The sequence below is a fragment of the Camelus ferus genome, chromosome 20 (assembly GCF_009834535.1).
Source record: "Camelus ferus isolate YT-003-E chromosome 20, BCGSAC_Cfer_1.0, whole genome shotgun sequence".
In the NCBI taxonomy this organism is placed as follows: Eukaryota; Metazoa; Chordata; class Mammalia; order Artiodactyla; family Camelidae; genus Camelus; species Camelus ferus.
This window is the reverse complement of record NC_045715.1, coordinates 17,485,607-17,508,360: the sequence shown is the minus strand read 5'-3', so window position 1 is coordinate 17,508,360 and position 22,754 is coordinate 17,485,607. Positions and strand designations below refer to the sequence as shown.

The 22,754-nt window shown below is 40.5% G+C and overlaps 1 protein-coding gene and 1 long non-coding RNA gene across 8 annotated transcripts in view; both read right to left on the bottom strand.

The window, feature by feature from the left end:
* The window catches only part of CARMIL1 (capping protein regulator and myosin 1 linker 1), a 281,411-nt gene that overhangs the window by 132,809 nt on the left and 125,848 nt on the right, over positions 1 to 22,754 (bottom strand). For all 7 annotated transcript variants that reach the window (XM_032462599.1, XM_032462600.1, XM_032462601.1 and 4 more), the window contains 4 exons: positions 16,011 to 16,108; positions 15,590 to 15,660; positions 15,285 to 15,358; positions 2,192 to 2,267 (listed from right to left, as the gene is read on the bottom strand). In XM_032462599.1, the coding sequence (XP_032318490.1) occupies positions 2,192 to 2,267; positions 15,285 to 15,358; positions 15,590 to 15,660; positions 16,011 to 16,108 (319 nt within the window). The remainder of the gene's footprint in view (positions 1 to 2,191; positions 2,268 to 15,284; positions 15,359 to 15,589; positions 15,661 to 16,010; positions 16,109 to 22,754) is intronic.
* LOC116658233 lies at positions 3,613 to 11,047 on the bottom strand. The gene is made up of 3 exons (XR_004313485.1): positions 11,037 to 11,047; positions 8,452 to 8,456; positions 3,613 to 3,955 (listed from the first exon to the last, which is right to left on the bottom strand). It is a non-coding gene; the product is annotated as an uncharacterized LOC116658233 (long non-coding RNA).

Here is a 22,754-nt window from a genome sequence, read left to right as displayed (position 1 = left end):
CCAGAGAATTCATGTAACTCGAGAGGAAGTCACTTCTTTTTACACTTCATGTTTTAAAAAATCCAAAGAAGGTGTAATGCCTTCTTTTCCTTTGTTAGAAGATGTTCTGGGATTGCATAGTGCAGTCCCCATGAAAGGGGAAAGTATCATTTCTTTTTTAACTTTGGGTAAGTAGAAAACATGAAGAATTGCTATTCTTTTTGAAAACTTGCAGAGTGATATCCCCCAAACCATTTTTCATTTTAAAATATCAAATATTAAAAAGATGCACATGTGCATTTTTGTGTCTAAGTCTCAGTTAATAGAAAAGCAGTGAGGACAATCCTCAAAGCTTGTCACTCCACTTCCTGCCGCCCCAGGATACCCAAGAAAGCGTATAGAACTTACATGCTCTGTCCTGCCAAGACTGAAATAATTAGGCGCATCTTCTCTTCCCTCAACATCTAAGGCAGTTAAAAGGAGATGTTCCCTGGGAGGAATGACAGAATGGCAGCACGAGTGGCCGGGTACTATTGATTGGGGACACCATCCAAAAGTGGCAGCTCTCTTGTGCCCCATTTTGAAAATCATGAGCTTAGATGAATAGCTGAATGAGCCAGGAAAACTGACTTGGTAGCAAAGCATTGTTCTCTCTGATCCCACAATCCCTGGGCTAATCTACTTCTCTTTCCTTGAATGGCTCCACTCTCACATCTGTAATCTCTGGTGGCTCAGTCCTGCAGATAGTCCCCATCCCTGCAAGCAACAAATGAGAAGCTTCTGTTCCCAGGTCTTCCATCATGGCTGTCTGTCTGTTTCACCATCCATACCTCCATCATCCCTGACCTCAGATGCCCTTCCTGCTGAGCTGATACAGTTTCCATAATTCATGCCCCAACATTGTTCATTTCTCAGCCTCTTTGTTAATCTGATTATGATGATGATAACAGTGTCTGACAGCTTGTTAGTCACTGGGTGAGAATTTCTATACAAATTATTTACTCATCTCAATGACCTGCAAATTAGTTATATTGCTATGTCCACTCATTCATTCAACAAACGAATTTGACACCTATTTATTAAACCAACTTTTACTGAGTAGCTATTATGAGCCACATACTCTGATAAGCACTGAAGGGAGATCAATAAGACATGAGCTCCAACTAGCTCACAATAATAGGCTGGCAGGAAGCAGACACCCTGGAAGGTCAAGTCATGTATCTAAGGTCACACAGCCTTGTAATAAGAGTCAGAATCTGAACCCCAGGTTCCTGTTTTCAAGCCCACACTTCTCCTGCACCACATCAGCTCTTAACAAGCCCCAGATGAGTTAAGCCAGTGCTCAAACTGAGAATGCCTTAAGCCACTTACACCCCAGGCAAGTTTAGAGAAACAGCAGCCTGCCCGCCAGCGAATCCTAACCCTTCACTTTCTATAGACGCATGTCTCAAACCAAATCTTACCTCTTCACTATGAAAATTTTAAACTCCTAGTTTCTATGACTTATGAAAAATGCAGGCTTGAAAATAAGAGTCTCCCAGAAAACAACATCTAAATTATCTCTGGTGCTAAAATTAAGAGGCAGGAAGCTAACTCACGGATAAGCATCTGTCCATATGGCTGCTTTGAACTTGCAAAAAAATCCCCAACCCACCATCTTATTTCCCCTAGTAACAGACCAAAACTTGCCCCCCCTCACCAAGCCTTATGAAAACTAACAGATTTCACTTTGATTTCATTTTGCTTACATATAAATCTGCCCAAAAACTCATCTAGAAAATGAACATTAACTATCATAACTCAACCCAACCAACTCTACCTTGGTAATGTTTTCCTAAATGTTCTGGAAGGGAAGCTTTGTGGAGATGGGAGGCAAGATAGAAACATAAAATCTGCTGTCTGCAGCTGTGCAAATGTAACTTCAACTGTTCTGCCAGCAGAATGAGTGTGACTGAAGGCTCCACTAAACGTATCTTTCTGTTTATCATTGAGAATTGCCTGAAGCAGCTGAAAACATGAGGAAGTACTTCTCTGAAGCATCTCACATTACAAACTTTGTAAAATGTTCTGTGGATCTTTTATAGGAAAATATCTCCCCAAGAAATAACATGTATGCAGCTCACCAGTATAACAGAGAAACAAGTGGGTTTAAAAAAAAAACTATCAGGGTTTTGAAATTCAACAAAGCTAAGCAACAGCTTCAATCACTTACCAGTTTTAGATCCTTTGAGGACAGCTTAGTGAACCACTGATTGTATTCCAGAGCAGCAATGATAGGTATTAGGTCCCTAGAAGCAGAAATAACAAATTACATAAAAATGCCGTTACGATAGCTATACTGGTGCGGTATAGCTATTAAAAATTCATTCAAATTCATGTGTTAATTTCTGTTATTGACAAACACCACATCCAGCTAAATCTCTTTCAACCCCAAGACAGCAATTACATTCTCTAGGACAGATCTTCAGTATGACGTGAGCAGAACTCCTAAAAGCTGAAGCTGAACTACCTCTAGGGATTCTGATTCCTATTTCCAAAGGCAGCGCTGTTTGCTTGGAGAACCTCCTTGCTCTAAGAGAAATCATACGTCTAATTCCATACTAACGAGTCTTGTTTCTTTAGACTGCTCCTTCATAAATTCTTTAATCATCGAGTATGTCATATAGTCTCTAGCTAGAGGAGTTTATATTGCAAGCAACGACAGGGTCTGATCTGATAATGAGTGACGCTGGATGAGATCTCCTGTGCTTATTAGTAAACATCCTACAACCCATTTGGTAGCTTTCTTATGGCTCTTAGTATCGATTACACACATGACCTAGCCCAAGTGTATTTTTGTCTTAATGTTTCATACAGGCTCTTCAGCCATGGAGCGAAGCTATTTGCATCAGAGATCACCACTGTTACACCAGCCTGATCTCGTACAACATGTCCCGAACTCATACCCAAGCCAAACAGCAGATAATTCCCTACCCATCAGACATATCACGCAGTTTCACCATCAGAACTATGTTTCACTGCTGTGTTCAGCTATAAAAATCCAGGGCTCTTTTAATGCCTATAGCATACATCCTCTCCTCTCTAAGTGCCCCCAGGTCATGCCAGTCAGCACAATCCTTGCATCTCTATTTAGCATTTATTTTGTTCTGTCTTGTACTATCGTTTGATGCTTAAACATCTATCCCTTATCACCCCAGGTTGTAAGTTCTTGGAAAACCGTCTCTCTACTTCAGTTTTGTGTCTTCAGTGAGGCAGTATCAGTTTTATCCTCAGGGCAAAAAAAGGATCAAATCCTCAAATTTTTACCAAAATAGAAATGAAAGGCAGGAGGTGGAAAGAGAGCTGAAAATCACTGCTATTTCAACTTCAAGGTTCCAGGCCCCATGCCAGGCACTTTACCTAGACAAGCTCATTTTCAAATCTCAAAGCCACCCTCGGAGGTATTACTGTTTACATTTTACAGATGAAGAAACTGATGATCAGAGATCTACACGGTAACAGGCCAAAGGGGCAGAAGTACAACCAAAACCCATTCTCTGAAGTGCGGGTCTGCAGTTTCACGCAATTTGCTTTAAAAACATGAAGTGCGTGCCCACAGCTAACAGAGAAAATAACACAAACGCATTAGCCTCAGTCACGCGGTTCCACAAGCCATCCTTCCTACTGAAAATCCTCTTTAAAAAAAAAAACGAAAAAGGTTTTAGATTAAAAAACAAGAACAATTTGTCCCCTAGTTGTTTCATGTCTTCACTCCCTTCATACCTCTCCGCCGACCAAGTGCTCAGAACAAATTCCAGCATCTCTCCCTGGGGTCGGAGGACAGTCGCAGCTTCTCTGAGAGTGAATTCCACCTTATAACAAAGGCGCCCAAAGCCCACGTCATTTGAGAGCCCTCTCCTGTGCTTCACCATTCAGGAACCACGGCAAAGCATTCTTATCTCATCTCATCTCTTGTGGACTTAATGTCAAGCAGTGGCTACACTTCAGAACCTCTTTACTGTGTATTCTGTTCCGTCACTTGATTTGATTTGAAGCACAAGCTGGCTTTTGTCATAATGAGTTCATTTTCAAGAACTGAAGGGCACATCATTAATAAAACCAGGTTTTACATTAATGCAGTGGGAAGGACACCATCATTTCTACCTATGACACGCAAAAACTCTGAAAACAATATTCTGGTACACTAAAATCTAAAACTTAATGACACCAGAAATGTTTGGAGTACAATATTTAAATTTTAAAAATATACAGTATTCCAGGTGCATATTTGTGTGATTAGAGTCAATGACTGTAATTGGTAAAAATGACATATAAAATGCTGGATATAAATGCTGACAAAAATAGACACTGATTTTTTTTTTTAAGGAGAAAAAGAAATGTAGCAAAATGCTATTAGGTGTACCTGGCTTGGGTGGTAGCATTAAAGGTGATACCAACTTTTTTCTAACACAATTCTTGTCCTGTATTTTTAAATTTTTCTATAATGATCCATATTCACAATGTCAAACAGTTATATAATTAAATGTTCTATGGATGGCATAAAGAAAATTTTGGTATAGAAAAAAAAATTGTCCATGAAGATGATGGAGACTTGTGCATGTTGGCATAGTGTGCCCACCACATCTCTCTAAATTATGTTAATGCCTAGGCTTTTTAATGTTAAAAACTAATTAGAAACAGATAAACATATATCTTAATTCATTCTTAATAAACATTTATTTAGTACCTACTACGTCCTGGGTAGAATTATTAGGCTCAGAGAGAGGTTAAGGGATGAGTGAGGGGAGCTCCTCTTCCCCCTTTATACTCCAGCAGTGGAGAAGGACCCCTACTCAGCCATCTGCAGCGTAATGGGAGACAGGCTGGAAAGGGGGCATGCTCAACGTGCCTGAAGAACGCAGGAGGACATAAGTGCTTCAGCCCGGGGCAAATGGGAAAGGGTACACAAATGGGAAAGAAAGGAAGGGGCCAACCAGGCAAGAAAAAGGGAACAGCCTGTGCAAAGGCATGGGGACTCAAAATGCCCAGCGACTCCATCCATCCATGTAGCCAACAAGTTCCACCCCTTGTGCATCCATCGCTAGGATGAGACAACACTGAACACAGCAAGGTGGTCCCTCCCCTTGTGACATTAACTGCCTAGCACAGCCTAGCAGAAGGCTCAGAAAAGAAAAGCAACTATAATAGAGTGAAATAATCTCTCTCACAGAGTATCATAAAAGAGACGTTAATCACGAGAAGGCAGTCAGGAAAGATTCTTAAAGGAAGTTATTGAGCCTGCTAGATGAGAAAGTGGAATGAGACCCACATTGCCATTCCAGAAGAAATGGTCACCAGAGCAAGGAACAGCTTCGTCCAGGAGCTTTTAGATCTGACACCAAAAGCATGATTTAAAAAAAAAATTGATAAACTGGACTTTATCAAAATCAAAAATTTTTGCTCTGCAAGAGATGCTGTTAAAGGGAAGACAAACACATGCTTGGAGGAAATATCTGCAAGTCCCATTTCTGATGAAGGACTTGGTATCCAAAATGTATAAAGAACTCTCAGAAAGCAATAAGAAACAATTCAATTTTTTAAAATGATATAAATAGATACTTCATCAAAAAAGATACATTGATGGCAAAGAAGTACAAGAAAAGATGCTCAAAATTATATTAGAGAAATGCAACTGAAAGCCAAAATAAGATGCTACTACAAACCTACTGAATTGCTTAAAAAAAACCTGACAATATCAAGTGTTGACAAGGATGCAGAGTTCATTTCTTGAACCAAGTGCTGAACATGGTGGTTACCTATACAACTGTTTGCATTCTGGTACATATCTGCACAATTTTTTCTAAGGAAATAAGAATGGCCCTAGCAGCATTGTTCATAATAGTCATTAAGCCAACCAAAATGTCCAACCAATAGTAGAATGGATAAACCATGGAATGTTCATACTTTAGAATATAAAACAGACGCAAAAATGAATCAACTACAGCTACATACAACAACCTGCAAACCCTCAATTCTCAGGTACTTAAAGCTCCCTGTTCTGTGATTGGGAGATGTTAAGTCTGAGAAGACCAAGTATCCAGGAAGCACTTTGACACATACTTTTGGAAAACTCAAAGTCTGAACTGAATGACATTCAGGATTCCCAGAATTTGTCACTCTGGAAACATCCAAGCCACCATGACAGCCAGAACAAACATGGAGGCCAAGGCTCAGGGAGACCCAGGCCCAGAGATAACAAACAGTATCACAGATCTGATCAAAACTGATTTGGTCTCACTGAACTAGAAAACACACAAGACAGTACATAACTAATTTCCTTTCTGAGAGTTCATTTTCCTGGATGGCTATCTTAGAGCATAATAAGCAAATGTTGGATAAATACTCCATTTGGCTTTCACATTGGTCCTCCCAACTGCTGTGCTGACACCACCCCACCGCAGAGAACTCCCTGGGTTTCCTGACGGGATCTGTGTCACTCAGGACCAGTTCTTTCCCATATTCTCTCTAAGTACTAATGTGATCATATTACATAATGTAGAAAGCTTTCCAAACACCCATGCTCATCATCTTGACTGATTTTCTCATGGTGGTAAGTGGTTAGCAGCTTTCTGCCATCAGCTGATGGCATTTATTGTGTGTCCCACTGTCTTGATTTGACCTCCTAAGAGATTCTTCATTACCATGTGACTTTTCATCTGAAGTTAGCCTTGAAGAGATGAAGCAGTTTAGGGAAGACTTTCTTAAGTCTTGGCAACATGACAACAAAGAATTCTCATGTATGTTTCCGTGTGACTTCTACCATCTCATTAAAGTGAGAGCCAAAATATTTTAAGATGCCACACTTAAGGAAGACCTAGTGTTAATATCCTTTAGGACCACATGGCAGAATCATTTCTTACACTTTGCTGAATAGAGATGAGCTACTTCCTATTTGCCAATTTTTTCCTGATGTAAACTTATTACAAATAGAGTTAGGTTTTTTGTTTTGTTGGTGGTGGTGTTAATTCAGCCACTGGTTGGGGTTTGTAATAAAAGTCAGGATCCTTATTTCTCTTCTCAGTTGATACCTCTGAATAATCCAAACTTTCCCTTAAAACTCAAAAGATCCAAGTTTTTCACTTACAACTTTCCAGAAGAAAACATCAACATAAAACTGGATGAGATGCAAGCAACCCAGAAAAGACCAAACACTAGTCTCTAAGAATCCAAATTTTTCCATAGTGTAGTCATTTTGTAACTCTAATTCTTTTTCTTTCTTTAACAAAACTAGTCACTTTATATAGTTGTTTATTTAAAAGAGGGCAAGTCTTTTGGGATATAAAAACAGCAAGCATTTATTTAAACATTTTTATGTACTAACATGAAGTGTTCTACAAACATTAATCCATAGTCTTCACAATAACTCCAGGAGGGAGGCACTATCATTAACACCAGTTTACAGATGGAGAAACCCCCACCCAAACCCAAGGCACAGAGATGCTAGAAAGCCGCCCATGGTCACAAAGTCAGTCTGGACAGAGACAGGATTCAAACCCAGGCAGTGTGACCCATGACCTGGTTGTCTCAACGACTGTGCTGTCATCTCACTAATGAGAAATCTGCTTTCCATATTGTCAAGAGTCTTCAACCTACTCTATGGGGAAATCCAGGGTGGTAAATCCATGGGATTTCAGATTAAAAATTCCAAACTCCTTTCATCACATTCAACCGACCACTTAGTTTCTAATTTGGAAGTCAACAGTAAGATGGATTCTGAGGTTATTTCTCAAATAATGATTGTGCTCTTGTTCCTTTGGACATCAAAAATAAACTAGTATTTGGGAGCTAGTAAAAGAAATTAAGGTGCAAAAACAAAGAAGTTGGCAAACAATTTGGAGTCTCAATCACTTGCCAAGTTCTTTGCTACTCTAGGTTTTAGATAATCTACTGAAGTAGAATTTCTTACCTAATCTTTCCCATCTACATGACTTCATAGGAATTTAATTTTTCCAGTTATTATTTTTGGGCCAAATTTCCCTCCTTGCTCCTTTGCCCCTGCCTGCCTTTCTCCCTGAAACTGTAAAAACACTGTGACTTTTAAATGGACAATGTGAAATACTCCAGGATCGTGTTAGTGAGCAAAACTAACTGACAGATTTGAAGGATACCTAGCAAGCCCTATAATGCACACTGAGAGAACACAAAGGTAGAGGGTAATAACCAGTGAACATCGTGATTTTTGGTAGTCTATCCCCATCCCACAGGATGGAAGAGTTTCCCCTAATAAATCTTACAAACATGTCAAAGCTCAAAGGAGGTGTTTCATGCAAGAATGTAGAGTCTCATCACTCTCCTCAGAATCACAGCAGTATCTTCCTGAGACATTCATTTGACAGCCTTTCTGGGGATAATTTAGACTTTTCTCCTTGATATCTAGTTTGAAAATGAGAGTTGGAGACCTTTAAAAAATGTAATATGTCACAGACTACCAACACATCCTGATATTGGTATGATATTTATATGATTAGTTGGATCACTCAAACTCCATGAAGGACATGACAGCCTGAAACACTTTGCAGATGAGGACTCAATCAGTCTCTAAAGTTTCTGATCATTCACTCCTAACTGAAAAGTACCTTGAACACACATCTCCCCTAAATCTGTGTATTTATAAATGACATACATGTGCTGTTGCACTAATATATTGGGCTCAGTGAAAAAAAAATACACACACCTACTAAAATGATAAAAATAAGCATAAAACCAGTTCTACAATGTTCTCCACATTCCTCAATAGATCATCATCAACTGTGTTCACCACCTGGTCCATCTGACCCGGGCTGGAGACCACTGTTTGACAGAATTATTTACAGGAATTTTGGAATGGTAACAGAAGTTCACTCTAGTCACACCTGATCCCACACTCCCAAGAGCATGTCTTCCTTTTTAAACGAGAGCAGGAATCATGGGATGGCCTTAGATTAGGAAAGAATCATACCAGTGCCTGCAGGACAACCTTGACAAACATTAATCCACACTCAAAACTCTTCTCTGAAAGTATCAGGTGCATGAATGTCACCTTGAGGGGTAAGAAATATGACAACACAGAACATGAGTCTGAAGGGAATGGTCTGCTTGGCTGGGCTCTCATGAGCCAAGTTTAAGCTCAATGATGCATGTTGCTGAGTCTTTAGAGGATGGATAAGATGAGCTTCTTTTAAAAATCTACAGGGAACAAGAAAACTCAATGCATTTCAAGCCATCTCTTCTCTTCTCCTCGGCACCACCACCTCTACCCCCATCATTCCCTGCCACTCCAAATTATAATGTAATTACATTTTTAACATGTCAGCTCACAGCCCTTTGAGAGATCCCACGAGAAACGTGTAACAAAATATTTTTCAATCCATGCATCTTTCTGGCCCACTGATAACCTAAACTAGGACAAGTTTTAAGAATTGATTTAAGTAAAATTTTGGAAGCTATAAACAACAACTGAATGGGCATTTTCCAAGTACTTCCTAATTCCTATCCTTCCCCAGAGACTAAGTGGATGGGTCCATCATGACCACTGTTATCCTCACACCCTAGTGATTATTCAGCAACAACAGGGTCCCTAGTCCTACATTTAGTTCTGATAGAGCCACAGTTCATTGGTTATAATCAATTAACTAATTAATCAATTACAGCATTCAAGGTGCTTGTAAATCTACCTTGAAGCTCCTAGGAAGACCCTAAGGGTTCTAGTGAGGTCGCAAAATATACAGAAACAGAGAGGCTGATCTATAGTGAAGAGAGAATAGTACACTCATAAGCCTCAGTATGATGTATATGCTTCTCCATTTCTCATGTTATGAGGGTCTACAGGTCACGTGATAGAAGGGTTCGAGTATTGTAACACTGGATGTGTCTCCACAGAAGAGCATATCCCAGGCAAACCAGAGAGGTGAGGACATTAGCAGGGTCTTGATTAGAGCAATGCAAGGGCACCTTTTTCCAAATCTATCTCCTGGGTGTGGTAATGGGGTCACATAGAGATTACTGTTTCCTCCATCCCCATGCTCCACATGATAAAGCTGCTCCCCAAAAAGTTTGGTTCTCCCTGTTAACCAGACCTTCAACATTAACATCAATGCCACACACACAACCCAAACTTCCCACTTTGGACATGAACTGGTCCTGGAAAATGGTAATTATAAACCCCTGGGAGCAAAAAGGCAACGCCCTGGGTGAGTGAACTGAAAGAAACACGTGGAATTGTATAGGAATCCAGACAGGATTGAGTCATGGACTAGAGTGGGTAACATAGAGCAAAACTGGGTGAAGAATGCCAACATAGCAACAATGGCCAAACTGAGCACAGGGAAGAAAGTATTTGGACTTTTAAAAATTAATCCCCTCAACCTCCCAGGATTCTCGTCTGCTCCCCTAGACTGTTCAGTTTCTCTAGCAAATCTTTTACTCTGAGCCACTGGTTTGACTGCAGAGTACCATGAACAAGCAGAAAAAACAGCACGAACAAGACACAGAGTCCAGCCCGCAGGGAACTTCCATTCCAGGAGCACTAAAGACCTTAAGGACTTAAGAATGGATGGTTTTGCTACGATGACTAATTAAAATGGGGAGAAAGAATAGAACGAGACATAAAGCTCTGAATGCTGGCCCATCAGGAGAGTTTGCAGACTGACTATGTGAAATGTGTATCAGCTCTCTAGAAGGAGGTCTGGCTGAAAAGATCAGGTTCAGGGACTTATACATATAAATGAATGCAGGATCTCATTTTCATAAATGTAAATAGTAAACAAAATTGTTATTTGTATCTGAATTATGTTCAATAGAGATACATGGGAGCCCATTGCCACAGTGGGAAGATTTATCCATACATACAAGCATTACTGCCCCTCTCCTCTTGCACCTCTTAATTCCTCCATTCTCTTCTCCCCAACTTACACTCCAATGAGAAAAACACCAACCTGGCTTTTTGTAAAACCTCTCAAATGACCCACATCACACTCAAATTCTGCCACTATGAATCCTTCCAAATGACCGTGCCATTAAAGTACAGACTGTTCCTTCACGGAAAAGCACACTCATTCTAATACAGAGAATGTTCACCCAATACATCTGTTGCAACTTGGTTAGAAAGATACTGTTAATACAGGCCATCTAACAGGACTGGGAACAGCCTCTTTACACAGAAGCTGGCTCTAATTTTAACAGTAAAAACCATGGTGGGGATGGGAACAAATCCTTAAGAAAGAAGAGATAAACTTTAAAGATTAAGGTGATTAAGATAGAGCTCTGAAAAAAATCCAAGTACTTAGGCATTAGCAGGAGAGATGACATCTAGAGCACTGGTCCTCATTTTTATTAATCAAGCCCACTGCAGTAAAAAAAAAAAAGGTTTTGAGAGCTCTAATTTTTCAATATTCAGTTATTACGTACTAAATGTACAATAGCCATGTGTTAGATTTATTTTATAAAATATAGAAATTTTCAAGAGTCAAACAGTAGATATAAATAGATGTTCTGATGTTTTTGTAGCTCATCTTGCATTTTCCTTTGGTTACATACATTCCACATTGGTGGCCACTGATCTAGACCAGACGTCAGTAAGCTACAGCCCACAAGGTATATTTCTGCAAATAAAGTTCTATTGAAACACAATCATACCCATTCAGTTACACAGAGTCTAGACCTGCTTTCAAGCTACAACAGCAGTGATGCTCAACAGTGACCGTCTGGCTCATAAAGCCTAAAATATTTACTGTCTGACCCTTTACAAAAAACATTTCCAATCTCTGATCTAGAGTCTCAGTGATGAAAAAAGTCCTGCCAGCTCTTGATTCAAGTAAGAAAAGTAGATGATTGTGATCCACCTCACTAATGCAGGGTTTACTGAGAAAATAAAAATTCTCCAGCTAAGAAATTTAGAAAAATCTACTTGTAGGAAAGTTCAACATTTTGACAAAGCTTCTCCATTTTGGATAATTTTCTACATATTTCAAGCAACTGTATTAAGTAGCTTCTCTAGAGATAGCTTCCCACAGCCAACAGATTAATCACCAAATTCAGCACAAGGGATTAACTGGAAAGTTTAGCACTGGGGTGGTGGGGGGTAGAACAGCTCAGTGGTAGAGCCCATGCTTAGCATGCATGAGGTCCTAGGTTCAATCTCCAGTACTTCCATTTAAAAAAAAAAAAGGAAAAGAATTGTAGCACTGATGCTATGTATAACCTATTGATGGCATAAAAATGATGAAGGATGTACAAAGAAGGAAAGGTGGAGAAACACCTCAGGCTGCCCTACATGTCTTTACTCCTATAGACTAGATGTTCTCCAAATACGGTCCATGGACCCCTGGAGGACCCTGAGATTCACTTGGGAGGTTCACAAGTTCAAGACAGTTTTCATAATGATACTAAAACAAGTTTGTCCTTTTCATCATGTTGCCACCTGCGAGGATGGTGCAATAGCAACAGGGGAGAAAAGCGTTGGTACCCTAGCACAAAGCAAGGCAGCAGCACCACGCTGTGCAAATATTACTGAACCCGCCACTGCTGCACAAACAACGCCAACTTCATTTACAAACATCCTTGACGAAAAAGTAAAGAGTTATTTTTGTTAAATCTCAGCCCTTGAGTACATACCTTGTACTCTGTATAAAGACAGAAGTAGATGAGGAGTTTGGGATTAACAGATACACATTACTATATATAAAGAAGATAAACAACAAGGACCTACTGTATAGCTCAGGGAACTATATTCGGTTTCTTGTAATGAGCTGTAATGGAAAAGAATCTGAATATATACATATATCTGAATCACTTTGCTGTACACCTGAAACTAACATTGTAACTCAACTACATTTCAACAAAAAAAAGGAATGAAAAAAAAAAAAAAAAGTAGACACAATATGCTTCCTCCATATACCAAAGTGGTACCTGTCTCAAAGAAAAGAATTTCCTACAATAGTTGTAGTTATTAGAACTAGCTCTCTTTTTTTATGAAACACCATGAAAAAGTGACAAAGTACAATTATTGAGACTTGGGGTTTAGCAAATATTTTCTCTAAAATGCACGAAGATAGCCAGTTATTTCAAGGAAATCACCTGTTGGTACTTTTTTCCAAGGGTAAAGTTGTATCTTGAAAGCCAGTTTGAATTTTGGGCCACTTTTATCTGCCACTATGAGCTTTGCAAGCTTTGTTGTCCTTAAAGATCTTTTGATAAGATCAGTAGTGACAGTTTAAAAATGTCTTTTTCCTCACTGTACAACAGCAAAATAGTTGGATGTTACGCGTAACTCAGTGAACCAATGTTTTCTAAATGACCAAGGCAAGATGCTACAAAAACATCTACAGATAAAATATTCAAAGCACAAGATGGACCAAATGGACTATAACGTAACAAAATACAAAAAAGTTCACTGATAACAGTTTCAGACTTCACACTGCAACTGATCTGTAAGAAACCCATCATGTGCTGAGTTGGGTTGAAGTATCAAAAAAGAATATCAGAAATTATGTGAAAAGGCTATTAAAAATAGTCCCTTTTCTAACTACATATCTGCATTTGGTTGGATTTTCTTTCTAATTCTTCAGACAAGACAACATATAGTAACAGAGTGAATGCAGAAGTAGCTATGAGAATTCAGCTATCTTCTATTAAGTCAGAAATTAAAGTGATCTACTGAAAAAGGTAAAGTGATGTAATTCTCACTGACTGATTTTTGTTTTGGAAAAGAGCTATTTTTCAGAAGAATGGTATCAATGTTAGCCTGGAATTGGTGGATTAACATTACTTTTCAAGGAATTCATAAATTTTTCATTTTCATTTTCATTTCCAACATGATAAATACCAAAAGGTATAACCCACAAAAGTAAAAGCACAACCATTTTCAAGAATGGCAAAAGATCCTAGGACCAAAAGCATCCAGACCTGATACTGTAGGCCTACCTGCTCCTATCTTAAGTCTACATGCAGTTTTCTGTTTTTATTGAAAAATACTCACCAAGTAAAAAGATCTTCCCTATCTGTTTCTCTGTTCACTTTTTCATGAGCTACACAGGAAGTATCTTGTCTAAATGGAAGTATGACATGCCCACAAATATAGGAAGAGGGAGAATGGCTCTAAGCACAAAGAGGAATCAAAGCCAAGCGTGAGAACCGGGGGCTTCAGGCATTTCAGCCACATCTACAGACACAGCTGAGCCTGGTTCACCGACCTCCACAGACCCAGGCTGTAGGACAGGAACTACATTCCACCAGGACACTCTTCCTTTGCTCAAGTCAATTGCCTAGAACTCTGGGGACTCCACTCCAATTCTGGATTTCCTGCCAGGTAAGTGGAAAAATCACTTGAAATGGTATTTTGGGGGCAAGAGGCTGGTGGTAAAAATTTTTTTAATTAAAAAAACTTTTAAAAAGGCAATCATTTTCTGTACTATTTCAATTGTCCAAATGGCATAAAAGGGACAGTTGGAATCTGAGATTTCTCTCTCTCCATTTCAAACAGAGAGAAAAAATTTCTCAGGCGGGGATTCCCTGAGATGGGGCTGTGATATCTGTCCACCTAAAATAAGTCACAGCATCTCCAGAGTTGACAAGATTGGGATAAACGGCCAGAAAAGACTTGGGGTGAGGGGGTTGCAACATTCAACTTTGTCAGGGAGCAAAAATCGCTTTGCTAGGTCTGTTCTTGCAGAGAGAAGGGAGAACAGGAAAGCAGCTTCTTCTCTGGGGCCTGATCACAGGAGTCATGGCCCTAAATACATTAAAGGCAAGATCTTAAAGCCTAAAAGTCTCTCAAAGAACTAGTAACAGGTTTCATAATTTTATGATCACTATCATAAGCCAGGTATTGGCACACTGATTCCTACCAAAATAAGCATATATACTCTAGCAATCCCCAAGACAGAAAGAAATTATAAATTAAAAGTCATTTGTTAGGATTTCAGCAAAATGTTCCCTCCTAGAAAACTGTTCTAAATGGCAATTAGGCAAAATAGTACTACATTCTATATACAGGGTAGATTAAATCGATTTGCCAGCTGGTATAAGAACCTAAGAATTATACTGTTTCCACGGCTTCTAACTGTGAACTCTGGATTTGAGATACACATGTGTAATCCATCCAGAACCAATCATAGTGAAGAACACATTTGAAACTATTACTTAAAAGGCAAAATCCAGAGATTCTTAGATTCTCCTGACTCACCTTATAAAAGGATTATCTGGAGATAATGTACACCCGTAAGTACCAACAGACTAGCTCCGTTCTGAAAGCAAGACCAGGAGTGAAAGAAAAGAAAGAAGTAGCTTACCGGTGGTCAAGATGACTGAAGTCTTGTAAATTCAATTCCCTGGTGTCTTGTGTCAGATAAATGGTATCCACATCCTATTTGAAATACAATTCAGTCACATAAATAGTCCACGGAGATGATCAGAGAAGCAAGAAGATGCAAAGAGAATCAAACAATGGTATAGCAGATTTTTATAAAATCTGAGGAAGGAAGATTTTAAGCAAACAATGAACAGTGGGAAAAAAGAGAAATAAGCCAGTAAAATATTGGAATATTCTCCAAGTGTGTGTGTGTGTGCGTGCGCGCGCGTGCACAGAGACACTTACCCACTGTACTTCTTCCCTGTATGAAAATCCAAGCCAGTCACAAACACAGGCATACATCTGAGAAAATCCACCTGAAACACACAACAGAAACGTGACAGGACTGTGACTAAATGATTTTCAAGTTAAAATCTAAAAGCTTAAATATGGCCGATGTTGACAGTGCTGATTAGCCTTTCCGTTTGGGGAAACGGCAAAGATTCTCCCCCCGTTATATAGTAAGTACATAGCAGGATGCAATCCAGCTTAAATATAGGACGTTTGTCCACCGATCTATGGTCTGTGCGGGGCTAATTACACCTTAAAACTAATTGTACCTTTATGGGAGCAAGCTAGGAATAGACTTAACTTCCTGGCAAGAAGACATCCATCCCAGCCTTTTTTTTTTTTTTTTTTTTTTTTAAGTTTTAAAATGCATGCTCACCACAGGGGCCCTGCTCGGCCACAGTCTGGCTGTCCCACAGAGCCTGGAGACTGGCCAGTCGCTCAGATGGCTCCATGCAGACTTTCTTCATGATTCTCCTGCAAGAGCAACAACCATACATTTCAAAAATCAAGTTTTCTGAAGTGCACCTAGAAATTTACTTTGTAATATGCCTATTTTTTTTTAAACAAAGATGGGTATCCTTTCAATTTTGGTAAATATAATTCCATTTTTGAGCACTAGGGAACTGGAAATCTACAGGAACTGAATAATAAAGCCTTTATTTACCTTCCATTTGGAGGTAGCAACAACAGGTATTTAAGAATATAAATACTCCCCATGTTACTGAGTTGTTGTATAGCATTAGATTTATTAGAATAGTTAGAAAGTGGTGTGTTCTGCTTAATAAATTTTAGATTACGTGTATACTAAGTATAAATTACTAATAGTCAAAGAAGTGAAGTACGGAGCTCCTCTTCTGCCCTTCCGTGGTACAAATAGTACAAGTGTCCACCAAGAAACTGAGCGTTTGGTGGGGGCGGGGAGTGGCACAGTTCAGTGGTAGAGTGTGTGCCCACTGTGCACAGTGTCCTGGGTTCAATCACCACTACCTCCATTAAAATAAATAAGTAAGTAAATCTAATCTAACCCTTACAAAAAAAAAAAGAAACTGAGCATTTCACATTGGAAGAGCTGTTCCTTTTACCATCTCTTCCCCAGACACTGAACACAGTTCAAAACACTTAGCAAAAAACGTGTGATAGGGAGACGGGTGACCAGGGGTCTGGGAGCTAAGCGGGAACCAGGTCCCGGGGAGACTTAACGATCAAATAAAGGGGCTGGGATTTTATTCTCAGGGCAATGAGGAGCCACAAAAAGATGAAACAGCAAGTAGGAGATGATTAGATGGGCACTGTAAACAAACACCTGCAGGGGCAGGGGTGGGGCAAACTTTGGAAATAAATAGACAGATAGCTTGAGAAATTAAAAAGCACTTTCCCATGACTGTTAAGAGCCCAGTGAGAGTGAAGGTCATGAACTGCTGGTGGCACCAAGTTTCTCCCACAGCTCTCAGCAGCCCAAATGTGTGTGGGGTGGAGGTGGGGGTGGGGGGCAGCTGGCTTTGCTGCAGGGATGCAGGCTTTCCAGGCAGGCGAGCCAGAAAGACAGTGGGGACAGAAGGAGTTGGGGAGACTGACAGGGCCTCGCTCAAGGGCTGGCCAGCGTGAGGCTTGGAGGTCAGGAGAGGAAGGGAGGGCAGAAGGGAGATGGAAAAAAAGGAATCCCAAAAGATCACAGCTTGGAGGCCCCCCCAAAAGTCCAAGTCCTGGTCCTTCCGAGGGAAAGTGCAACACTGGAGGCTGTGGTCAGAGAGAGATGACAAATGATGATTTCACCCAGGAGAGGCTGTTCCAGGAGATGACAAGGTCTGGGGGGTGGCTGTTGAGAGTAAAGTGGGGTGGAGGGAAGAGGTCACAGGCCGTGAGGAAGGCTGTTGGCAAGTCAGAAGCCCTCCAGGACCATGACAGCACCTGGGTGCCAAGTGGTGAAATAAACACACAAAGTCATATTATGCATTATTTTCATCCGCCTTTAAAAATTTTAAAGTACTTTGGAATAAATAAATAAAATTGCTTTGGCTATGCATAATGCTCATCCTCATGGATTTCAATCACCTCGTAGAGTATCAGAGGAGAATGTTCGCAGTTATTTCCATTCTCTCACTGGATAAATTCCAGATAAAGTGTGCCACACATAGAGCCCAGCAAGTTGCCTGGTTGGCCTGTTCTCCTCCCAGAGAAAACCTCAAATACACACATTTAAATACAGACACCCTACCAGCCTTGAAAAGATTGCTACTTCTTTGCAATTTTTATGATTGAAGCATCCTCAGGTATAACGATTGATGTTGAATGTCAGTAATTCCTTCCAGTTCTTGTGTAAATGCCTGAGATCTACAGATGCAGCATGATTTTTCTCCACTTTATCTGAACACACCCATGATGAACTCCTTATTATGCTAAAAGTCCTTAATCTGGGGGCAACTGTGGGGGTTAAGAAGCCGTGCACAATGGTAGTGATATTATAGAATCTGGCAATGTGGAACGGTTCATCTTGGTTCAGTACCATCATTCTGGGATTTCGGTGGCATTATTTTCTGGCAACAAGGACAGTGAAGCCAGATGTTATACAAAGAAAGAACAGAGTGGTCGGAAACAGATGCAAGCATTTACACAGATGAATTAAGTAAACCTTGGACACACCAAGCTGGATACGGGCCTGACTTCATCTGAGATCACATTTCTCTTCTAAAATTCTTGCTTTATTTCAGCTCAACTGTACAGCAGTTTCAATGACACATAGGATCAAGCTAAGCTAGTCAAACACAGACAGAAAATAAGGCAGGAAGCTGGTAGGATTAAGAATAGGAAGGTGGCAGTCTAGGATCAGAGGGAGAAATAAACTAATCCTCAGGGCAGACTCAGAAACCAGAGCCTAATTTTACTCCAGAAACAACACTGGACAGTTACACTCAGGGGCAGGAGGAAATGATCTGGAGAGTGAGGGAGGCCGCTAGTGTAGACGGTAGTGTGAACAGGGCCCTGCCACAGTGGAGGCTACCCCTGGCATTTTCCCTAACTTTCAAAACCATCCTTCAAAGGTCTCACTCGGAGCTTTTTTCCAAGCAGCTTCCTTCTGAAATGGTTCTCATCTTCCATTTTTCAGGAAGGAAAAAAAAAATTAGATTTCATGAAACAAGTGCATTTATTTACATAAGAGATAAAGTTCTAAGAACTAAACTTCCAGAAGAGGGGAACTGTTTCTTATGTATTCCAACACTGGACGACACAGACAGTGAGGGAAAGAAAAATCTACCCCGCAGGAGTTCTTCCTGTAGCTACGTAACAGCAAAGAGTCATCTGTGCACACATCACAGGGCACCAGCTCACACACACATACAGAGAGAGAGTGAGCGTGTGTCAGACAGATAGACAGACACACACACACACACAGGAGTTACTGTCAGAATAAGTATTGTGACAGGTAAACCAAAATCCTGGACAACGGATATGGACATCGCACCAGACACTCAGGGGTCACACTATACAGCTGAATCAACTACATGTACATGGTGTGCATTTAATTCACACAAGACTCGGAAAATAGTTCTATGCGGCAACGAACAGTGAACTCGATGCCGAGCACACCCGCTCTCTATGCAAATCTCACGCTTAACTGGTTGACAGGGGGAAAAAATTCTGTACGTTATTTTAATCCACTTAAATTAAGTGATTTATCTGAAATACAATTCCAAGGCTCACTCTATGCAATACAGCAGTAGTCTCCAGAAGAGTGTCTTACTGATGCAAACCACACCACAAAGTGCTACCCGTTGCTTTAGGAAAGTGTAGGGACTACCAGAGCCTGCCTCCTTTTGTTCACCATAAACTCCTATTTTGCCACTTCTCTTCCCCATAACCTCACCTTTTCACATTCGACTGGCTTTTGACTTAAAAAGGGCTTTGCAATACTATTTTTCTCATGGAAGCAAAGAAGCATTGTCCTAACACATCAACGCTAATACCCAGCCAGCTTTCAACTGTCCTGTATATGAAAGAATGATCAAATATGCTGAAAGTCTAAGAAGAAAGTCATGCTAGAAAGTTACTCTTCTGTCACCTAAAAAGGATGTTATTAGTCATAGTTAACAAGAGTAAAAAAAAAATCAAATTAGAGAAACGCAATCAACTTACAAACAAACATACAATAATTTTAAAAATCATAAACATCAAAGAAATCCCCTACAAACATCACCTATTTTCTCTTTGACAGTGTATGCTTTCAGTCAGGCGCCTCTGGGTAATAACTGCTGCAGCCTGTACAGCTAAAACCTCTGGGACACTTTTAAGCCATTGCATGAGTTAATTTAATCCTCACAAAGCTGCATGAGTATCATATTCCCATTTTACAGATGAGGACAATGAGGCATGGAAAAATGAGTTAACTTGCCTGGAGTCTTGTCCCCTAAAGTAGCCAGGCAATCTGACACCTTTTACTTCCAACTCGAGGCTCTCTCCCTCCACATTCATAAAGCAGCATTTACAAGACTGATTATCCCTTATACGTAGTTGTCACTTTATTCTAAATTTCAAAAACCCTTTGCTAGCTCCCTAGTGCCTAGCCCTGAGGCTTTTATTCAGGCTCTCTCCAGGTAGACCTCCCCTTTGCCTCACAGTGATATCTGCAGGCTCTCAATTCCAACTACTTGTCAGGCTGGCTGCTGTCTTCCTAAGGCAAGTTAAGCTGCCACTGCACCTGCCCTCACCTCCGCCTCCAGCCTCCAACTGCTGTCACTTCCCCTAACGGACTCTTCTCCAGGGCCCATGGCTGACATAAGCAGAAAGAAAGAAAAGAAAGAAAAAGAAAGAAAAGAAAGAAAAAGAAAGAGAAAGGAAGGAAGGAAGGAAGGAAGGAAGGAAGGAAGGAAGGAAGGAAGGAAGGAAGGAGGCAAACAAACACAAATAAAACATTTTTTTGACATCCCGAGTGAAATAGAACTTTTCTGTGTCTTGAAATCTGAGGGTGTTTCACTCTCCTCATTGTGTTATTTGTGGAACTTTATTACACTACCTCCAGATTATAAACTCTTAGAGGGCAGGAAACATTTCATTCATCTGTGTGTGGCTGAGGAACTTCTCAAGTCAACATTTTCTAAGTTAGTTCTAACTCGTCCTGATGACTTAAGGAAAAAAACCTAGCTTGGTTTTGGAGAACAGCCAGGTGCTCGATATTGGAAAAGCTGAAGGCCGTAACACAAAACAGCTTCCTGCAGGGAACTGCCAGTACACACCATGTAAATGAAGAGGCCACTCACTGAGACAGAGTATCCAACACGGGCAGGTTTTAGGGGGAAACAGTAAGTTCAGTTTAGGACACACTGTATCTGAGATACGTGGGGACATCCTTGTGGAGATGTCCAATAAGCAGCTGGGAGACAAAAATGAAGATCAAGGGAAGGTAGAGGTCATGGATTTAGAAACCAACATGTATGTAGTAACTGCCTTTCTATAGGGCTGATTATTCAATACTTGTTGCCCAAACATTTTAACAAGAAGTTAAATGGAAGCTAAGAGTGAAAACACTTTTCTTAACCCAATTTTCTCTTTTTTTGGGGGGGAGGGATTAGGTTTTCTTTTTTAATTTAATTTTTTTTAAGTGGAGATACTGGGGATTGAGCACAGGACCTTGTGCATGCTTAAGCATGTTCCTGATCAACTGAGCTATACCCTCCCCCAACCCAATTTTCTCTGGGAAGAAAAAAATGAGGGTATCCAAACCAGTAACAAAACTGATAATTCCCCCCAAATTCCCAGACTATTAAATGAATAAAATTACGTTTTAAAGAAAATAAAGATTCTAAGTATCAGTCTGAGGGTTTCATAAGCCCTTGATGAATAAAGCTCTGCTTAATAATTTTTTTTATCTCATCAGGGTTGGTTTGGAATGAAAGGAAGGACACTGTAAGGAAACTCATGTACAAGGTCACATTACTGAAATGCAGTTTAAGGAAAATGGGTTGGAGTTATTGCTACCTCACGATTACCCCATATATTCTCTGGCAGCTTGAGGATGATGTGGAAACCATTTCCAAGACTGTCTGGCTGCTGGGTATTTATTTCCCCATCACCACTACTGATCCACTCCTCACCTCATCCTATCACCCAGCCCAACCCACCCCTCTCCCCCACATACAAGAGCACATGCCTTGCCCTTCCACTTCACTGGGATGAGGCCAGGGGACACGTAGCTCCCTTGGCAACCAGCTGCCAGGATGCTCAGAGTAGCACAAGGTGACTTAAGCTTCAGGAAGGAGGAAGCCCTGGGTGAAAAACCAGAAAGCACAGGACCAGACCTTCTTACTGGGGTGGGGAAAGGGAAGGGAAGAGACCCCGGCAACAGCGGTGACTGGAGACCCTGAAAGGACACTCCTATCTTTAGGAGCTGCTTTCTGTCACTCAAAAGGTTTGAAAGACATGGAGCCTAAGTTTTCTTGTTGCTTTGACTCTTTTTGTTTGTTTTGGGGGGAGGGGGGGTAATTAGGTTTATTTATTTTTAATTTTTTTTAATGGCAGTACTGGGGATTGAACCCAGGACCTTGTGCACACTAGGCATGCCCCCTACCATTGAGCAATACCCTCCCCCCTCTGCTTAGCCTCTTAATTTAAAGGCAGAGCATTGTAGGGACGTGCTCTATGAAGCACAATCGTTCCCCAGATTCCCCTCTGCCCCACCAAGCACGGTGCACAGCTCACCACCTCTGTGATCTACACGAGGTTTCAGGCCTCCTCAGCAGGGAGAGGGACTTCCTAAGATCTGCGTGCCATCTTCTGTCAGGGTGTACTGACTATGAACTATTATTTTAGGGAGCTTTCTGACATAAGGACCTCTCTGCCTCTTCACTTCTGTCAATATAATTCCCCCTTTCCAATGACCCACACTCCCTCACTACAAACTGTTACCCAAGCACACAGTCCTGACTTTAAGCACTCAACAAAAAAGTAGGAGGGCACATTCAGACAAAATCTACTGATATCCCACCACAGAAGAAAATGAAAGAGGCTAATTTCAATGTTGGGTTTTTTTTTTTTTTTAAGTTTCCTCTTACTGAAAACAGGAAAAAAAAAAAAAAAGGAAAGAAAAGGGGGGGAAGGAAAGAAAAGGGGAAAAAAAAAGGAAAGAAAA